Consider the following 8,358-nt stretch of genomic DNA (forward strand, 5'->3'; position numbering starts at 1 on the left):
AACCCTATAATGCGTAATTACGGGGAACCGTTGTCTTATGATTCCCACATTATCAGGCTACATCTTAACTTTCTGTAGTAGAATTTGGACAATAACGAACTGCTAAACATACTTAGTCACCGAATGCAAGAAATACTCGTTAGGTATCAGCCAATACAGAAATGTTTCCACGCGGTATATAATATTAGAATTACAGGTCCACGTTCAGTTCCTCTATCAGTCAAACAGTCTCGGACAAAGGTTAGTCATTATTGGCATCATCTATTGCTAGCTATTGTAAGCTAGCACAAACAAGACAGCGTCTGTGTCTTAGCCTGACACACTCATGATACAAATCAATGGCAATTCTGAACTAGTAAAGCTTGACATCAAAATTTAATACACAATTTAATTTTCTTTCACATTTAAACATGGATTGAAGCTGCCCCAATGCAATGACACTTCAACTGTAAAAGCTCACCCGCAACGTTTTTTCGAGCAGATCATAACATAGAACAAATGCACAAATGTAACTGTCAGGGTCGGATACGAGGGAAAAGAAACAATAAATCTAATTGGATCATAAAAATTCTCATGGAACCAACCTGCTCTCTGTTGCGTACTGACTGAACTTCTAGGTCGTGTTAAAATTATGGCCAAAATGCCATGTAATAGTTGTTGTTATATTTTACGATGATAAACGTTGAAAATAAAATGAATTGAGCAACTTCATCAACAACTACATTTTATGGTGTACACCATTAAATATAGGAGAACGGTACAGCTTTAAGAGCATCAGTTGTAATTGACGAAAAGAACTGGTTGTGTCGCTGTCTACCAATGAGAAACACAATTTCACAGTTGGATCCATTGCCCCTCCTACGCCCAGAATAAAAGGACAGAGTCAACGAAAGAGACAACCATTCAGTGCGTTTACATTATGGTGTTAAGCTGAGGCGTAAAAATCTTCTGTCTGTTTAGATTCGGTATTTATCTGCATGCGTTTCCGTCTTGTCGGAAGGTCTTGTTCAGGATTAATTGAGCAGAGGACTGAGTAAATTAATTGAATGCGCAACAATGGCGTCCAAATCCATATTAAGCTTCACTGTAATTGCACACAGTTTTATCGTGTGTGCTGCGGAGCAAATTCTAGGACAATTTCGTTATTCTATTCCCGAGGAAATGGTCGAAGGGACAATTGTTGGGAATATTGCTCAAGATTTGGGATTGAATGTACCGCTTTTATCAGCTCGTAAATTTCTTCTCAGCGCTAATGACGGAGAACGGTACATGAAGGTTAGTTTGGACAATGGGCTTTTATTCATTTGTGAAAGAATCGACAGGGAACGTATTTGTGGGCAAGCAGATATGTGTACTATACCTTTGGAAATAATACTGGAAAATCCATTAGAGATATATCGCGGCGAAGTGGAGATTCTTGACGTAAATGACAATTCTCCTACATTTCGGGACACACATATTGCCTTACAAATGTCTGAAGCCATGACACCGGGGATACGTTTTCGGCTCAACAGCGCGGAAGATGCTGATACTGGAATGAATACGGTCGCGAATTACACAATCAGTTCGAGTGACTACTTCAGTCTGAAAACACGGAGAACCGAGGAGGGTATTATAATTGCTGAGTTGCTGTTAGAGAAACCTTTGGATCGAGAGCTACAATCATCCTTTCAACTGGTGCTTACTGCTGAGGATGGTGGGAATCCCTCGAGAACCGGAACAGCTCAGATTCTCATTACTGTACTCGACTTCAATGATAATCCTCCTGTATTCGAGCATGATGTTTACAGGGGCACTATTAATGAAGACGCACCACAAGATACCATTGTGTTAAAAGTTAAAGCAAACGATTTGGACGAAGGGCTGAATGCAGAGCTAACATATTCTTACAGCGATGTTATTACTTCGCGAAAAGTACGTGATTTGTTTTCCTTGGACCCCAAAACTGGCGAGATTCGAGTCAAAGGGCCGATAGATTTTGAAAAATCAAGCAGCTATTCACTCCATATTCAAGCTGTTGATCACGGGTCACCTGCGATTACGGGACACTCGAAAGTGCTGATCAAGGTAACTGATGTAAATGACAACGCACCCGAGATAAAAGTGAGGTCAACCACAAACCAAATCCCGGAAAATGCTACCCCCGGAAATTTAATTACCTTGATTGATGTTATCGATCGTGATTCTGGACAGAACGGCCAAGTGCGCTGCGAAATACCACAGGACGTCCCTTTTATGCTACAGAGATCGTCCAATCATTATAAATTAATTACAAGTGGAACGTTGGACCGTGAAACTGTGTCTGATTATAAAATACCTATTGCAGCCTGGGATTTGGGGTCACCTTCACTGTCAACAAATATAACCATCCATATCGTAGTTACAGATATAAATGATAATGCCCCACTCTTTACTGAACTGCCCTACAACTTTTATGTGACTGAAAATAACTCTCCTGGAGCCTCTACCTTCGCAGTAACGGCGTCGGATCCTGATCTGGAGCAGAATTCCTATGTTTCTTATTCCATTCTGGACAGTTACATTCAAAACTTGCCAGTGTCCACGTGCTTGAGCATTAACTCAGTGAACGGCACCATTTACGCTCTGCGCTCTTTTGACTATGAGGAACTCAAAAGTTTTCAGTTCCATGTTCAAGCCCGTGACGCTGGAGTGCCGCCGCTGAGCAGCAGCGCTACTGTGAATGTCATCATCCTGGATCAAAATGACAACGCGCCAGTGATTGTTTCACCTTCAGTACACGGTGAGTCATCAGCCGTGGAAACCCTGCCCCGGTCAGCGGGTCAGGGGTTCTTGGTCACCAAGATAATGGCCACTGATGCAGATTCTGGTCAGAACGGACGGTTACTTTACCAAATGGTGAACGCTACTGATCCCAGTTTGTTTATCATCGGTCAAACGTCTGGTGAAATCAGAACAGCGCGCAAAATCTTGGAGGAGGATTTCAACACACAAACTTTGGTAATCTTGGTGAAAGACAACGGGCAGCCAAGCCTATCTAGTACAGTTACCCTTCACATCACAATTTTGCAGAACAGCTCCGAAACTCTCACTAAAAGCAGTAATTTAGTGAGAAATTCAGAATATTTATCCGATTTAAATCTTTATTTATTGGGTATTTTCAGTTGCACTTCCATTGTCTTTCTTCTGATTATCATTGTGCTCATTGGGATCAAGTGTAAACAGGACAGAAATAACACCCAAGAGTATACTTCCCCCAGTTATTGTTACAAACGTGGGGATATGCAGGACACGTTTAATCGAAGATCTGCGGTGGAGGAAACATTACGCTATCCTGGTACGGACCAGATAGTCCGCATGCCAGGACTGCCTCAGTACTCGGTCTGCCTGTCTCCAGAATCAGCGAAAAGCGACTTCCTTTTCTTGAAGCCGTGCGGCCCTGCCATTTCTCAGGCTCAATGCTAAATTACGGGGATCTACAATATTAACGTATGCTTATTTCATGTGTGCTTATTTTTGTTTACATCCTGAGATGTGGGGTACTGGGGTAAAGTATTTCAGAACATATTCCTTTCCAGCAACTGTTTTTTTAATGTTCCGTTGACGGAGCGTATAGTTGTTATGATGGCCAAAGATGAAATTTACATCAACCGGAACCCACCCGTCTGAGCATGGCATCTGTTACCCCTGGAGAATCTTACCAACTGTCACTGAATGGCATGTTCAAATGCGTTACTATTCAGTCGGTAGCGTGAAAAGGAAAATAACGCTTGGATTCGTATGCTTACTTGATCTTTTGATATTTTGAAAATTGAATTTAAAATGCATTGACACATTGAACTGTGTTCTAGTTGAGGTATTAGCAGTTCACAGAATACATGCGGAGGCAAATGTGCAGCTGTTTTCATTTGAGAGACCAAAAATATACTGCAGACCCTTAGCCTGTCAGTCTGCATCTCTGAAAAGCAGCTGTTTTCTTAGTTTCACATCCGTGCTGCTTGTCAGAGCGACTAAAATGAATAAAGAATTTAGTAACACACACAAAATGCTGCCTGGCCCGCTGAGTTCCTCCAGCATATTGTGTATGTTGCTTGGATTTTCAGCATCTGCAGGTTTTCTTTTGTTTGTAAAGAATTTAAGTGTAACAATTACAGTGCATACGATTGAGGGCTGGATGTAAGAAAGCGATATCACCGATATGGACAGTCCATGGGTGACACCGTAATAGTTTTCGTGACCTCGGTACTTATTTTTTTTTTTTGGTTTCTATATATCGTACTGCTGACAGCAGGGATGTAGGATATGCCAAGCAGTGGCGAGGGTGATCTGTTTCAAATCTAAACTCATCTCTTCTCCTGCAAGAAAGAACAAGAACCGTGTCGCTATATATTACTTCCTACTCAAACAGATTTTAAAGTGCATGGAATTTACGCAATAGCCAACAAGATTTCATTCCCCGCACTTTTTCATTCTTTTAAAGCATTTCGCCTATGTACTTCTACATAGTGCGCAAAGCAGGCCCTTCCTCCCCCTCCCTCCCTTGCCCCCGTCCAACGATCTGCATCACAGGGAGAAGTGATTTGCATAGAACACTTCTATTCTACTCCTGAAGCATATTAATTTGGATAAATACCCATGGCTTGATCCAGCGTTTCCTGCGATATTTTGGGAAGCTGGAGAGTACATTGCAAAGGTCTGGCAGAGATGTATATACACAGTTTACTTTTGTCAAGCCTTTGGTGCAGGCAGGTGTTTTGTGATGCACCTATATTTAAAGAAGTTTCAAGAGCAACCCAGGGATCTGCAGGCCGGTGACAATCTCTGTAGGAAATTTATTAGAGGGGTTCCTGAGGGCCAGGATCTGCTAGCATTTGCATTGGGAAGAATTTAAGGGAATAGCTTGAATTTGTGCTTGGGATGTTCTGTCGCACAAGCTGGTCTGAGCTTTTTGAACAGGCGCTGAAGAAGACGATGAAATCAGGGTAGTAGATATTAACTGCATAAAGTTTAACAAGCCCTTTGACGTGGATCTTTATAGCTGTTTACACTGAAAGGGTAAGTCACATGGGATCCAAGACGAGTTAGCGAGTTAGTCAGCTGGATAAAAAATGACGAAGTGAACTAATTCAGGGGTGCTATTTTGGGTTGTAATTTATATTGGTGGTCTGTGATCAATGGTGTGTCAAAGGTATCAGTGCTGATTTCATTCTTATTTGTTATTTATATTTACTGTTTGCATAAAAATATTGCTTGCACGGTTAGTATGCTTGTGGAGAATATCAGAAAAGGCAATGTACTAGAGAGTGAAGAATAATATCTAAGCTAAATTCAACATCTTCTAGAAAACTGTGCAAGTGGTCAAAGAAAGGTAGATCAAATATAAGTTAGACAGGTATGACCTGTTTAAATTTGTTCCATTAAACCAGGAAGTGTGTACACAGTAATTCCTGCAAATCTGAAGAGCATCATAGAGCAGAAACCTAAAGGCGCAGGTATATCGTTGCCTGAAGGTAAAGACAGCCGTACACGGTGTGGGGAAGAAATAATTTAATCTATTTACTTTCATAAACCACTATTTAGATTACTGATCCGCAGCTTTATGTTGCAACTGTGCGGTTCGTTGGTGTGAAACTACACTTATGATATGGTGTGCGGAAAGATAGCAATAGCTGGTAATGGCAAAGAAATTTTTCGCAAGGTGCTCCCAGCACTGGTGGGCTTACGTCAGATGGAGTGGCTGGATAGGTTGAACTTTTTTTTAATCAGTAAGATAGGAGTCAGAGCATTGACCTTATGACGGTGTAAGAAATCAAACTGAGACAAATAAGAGTAGAGTTGATAGAGTTGTTGGTCGGTATTAACATGTTCAGCCAAAGAGCTGATCTTAGAGTTTTATTACTAATACAAGAAATTGGTCATCGCAATGTGGTGGTTCTACATTGGTGAAATAAAAACAGATTGGGTGATTGATTTCAGCGCACAGGCTTACAAACATGCATCCGGTAGTTATACACGTTGATTCGATGTCTCATGAACACTTCGACGTTTCTGAATTTGGCTTCCCGCATTGTTTCAACGAGGCAAATCAAGACAGCAAGATTGAGGAGTAACACTTCATCTTCCTGTTGGGAATATTTCAAAATTTAGTTTTGAATTAATTTTATTGTTTCTTTCTAGCTGTCTGAATCAAAGCTGGTCATTCTTGCCTGTCATTGTTTTCGCTTGTATTGTTCTCTATATATTTCTATGATTTATAGGTGTAGTTTGGAGAACAATGTCCTTCGGTCTATCACCTGAATACAGACCTTAATGCTTATAGATACTAATTCCACCTGCGTGTTTTAACTTCATATTTCTCTATACCATACCCATTCGGGACATGTGCAATGGCGCCTGAACGGTATTAATATCCTGCCTCCACCTCCCCCTCTGGCAGCTCGTTTCCATTACCTGTTACAATTGTGTGAAAACATTCCCCCAAGTTCCCCTTCAATTTTCTGAATAATTAAAAAACCCATAATGCTAAAATGTGTAAACTTGGAATACAAAACCAAGGTAATCTAAGACATTGAAATTGATTATTTAGCATACAGAAATAATGCAGAATGTTTATACTTAACAAACTTGAGATGGATACAAATTGAATTGGAGCTTGGTCAAAATGAACCTGGACGTTTATGAGTTGGAATTTATGCATGGTGATCCTGTTTCTTAGCTGAGAGGATTTTGCTTAGTAAAATAACAGAAATAATGATCAAGTATGATTCATTCAGAGGGCGGGGAACATCCCAATTTTTTATCTGCTTTAGACTTGGGCGCAACTATTAAATAAAAATCACATTCTACATTTTCAAAGCGGTGTGCCTTTCGCTTTGATAACTGAATACCGCACAATTTCTGCTTGAACGTCTTCAAATAATTCAAACATTTGCGCTGGTATCACTACCTTGATTTTTGAATGCTCGCTATATAATTGATTTTCGTCGCTCACCATGGAACCATGGAACTATAGAACATTACAGCACAGAAACAGGCCCTTTGGCTCTTCTTGGTTGTGCCAAACCATTTTTCTGCCTAGTCCCACTGACCTGCACCTGGACCATATCCCTCCATACACCTCTCATCTATGTGCCTGTTCAAGTTTTTCTTAAATGTTAAAAGTGAGCCCACATTTACCACTTTATCTGGCAGTTCATTCCACACTCCCACCACTCTCCGTATGAAGAAGCCCCCACTAATGTTCCCTTTAAACTTTTTCCCCTTCACCCTTAACCCATGTCCACAGGTTTTTTTTTCTCCTCTAGCCTCAGTGGAAAAAAATCTGCTTGCATTCACTCTATCTATACCCATCATAATTTCATATACCTCTATCAAATCTTCCCTCATTCTGCTATGCTCCAGGGAATAAAGTTCAAACCTATTCAACTTTTATCTGTAACTCAGCTTCTCAAGTCCCGGCAACATCCTTGTAAACCTTCTCTGCACTCTTTCAACCTTATTCTTATCCTTCTGTAATTTTGTGACCAAAATGGCAGACAATACTCCAAGTTCGGCCTCAACAATGCATTATACTATCTCCCCATAACATTCCAGCTGTTATAATCAATAGTTTGATTTATAAAGACCAATGTACCAAAAGCTCTCTTTACGACCTTATCTACCTGTGACGCCACTTTTATGGAATTTTGTATCTGTATTCCCCGATTCCTCTGTTCCACTGCAGTCCTCAGTGCCCTACCACTTACCTTGTATGTTCTAACTTGGTTTGTCTTTCCAAAGTGCAATACCACACACTTGTCTGTATTAAACTCCATCTGCCATTTTTCAGCCCATTCATCCAGCTGGTTCAACTTCCTCTGCAAGGTTTGAAAAACTTCATCGCTGTCCATTGCACCTCCAATCTTTGTATCATCAGAAAATTTGCTGATCCAATTTACCACACTATCATCCAGATCATTGGTATAGATGACAAATAACACTGATCCCTGTGACACACCACTAATCACAGGCCTCCACTCAGAGAAGCAATCCTCTGCTACCACTCTCTAGCTTCCTCCACTGAGCCAATGTCTAATCCAATTTACTATCTCACCATGTATACCTAGCGAATGAATCTTCCTAACTAACCTCCCATGCGGGACCTTGTCAAAGACCTTACTGAAGTCCATGTAGACAACATCCACTGCCTTACCTTCATCCACTTTCCTGGTAACATCCTCAAAAAACTCTAATAGCTTGGTTAAACATGACCTACCACGTCCAGAGCCATGTTGACTCTCCCCAATGAGTCCCCATCTATCCGTATACTTGTAGATCCTATCTCTTAGTACTCTTTCCGGTAATTTACCTACTACCAACGTCAAATTTACCGGCCTATAA

The 8,358-nt window shown here is 40.8% G+C and overlaps 1 protein-coding gene across 1 annotated transcript; it reads left to right on the forward strand.

Annotated features, from left to right (window-relative positions):
- Positions 1-1,056: 1,056 nt before the first annotated feature.
- Positions 1,057-3,444, forward strand: LOC140201003 (protocadherin gamma-C5-like). The gene has a single exon (XM_072264641.1). It carries the CDS (start codon positions 1,057-1,059, stop codon positions 3,442-3,444), a length of 2,388 nt encoding a protein of 795 aa, XP_072120742.1.
- The last annotated feature ends 4,914 nt before the right edge of the window (positions 3,445-8,358 follow it).

This window comes from Mobula birostris, chromosome 7 (assembly GCF_030028105.1).
Source record: "Mobula birostris isolate sMobBir1 chromosome 7, sMobBir1.hap1, whole genome shotgun sequence".
NCBI classification, from domain to species: domain Eukaryota; kingdom Metazoa; phylum Chordata; class Chondrichthyes; order Myliobatiformes; family Myliobatidae; genus Mobula; species Mobula birostris.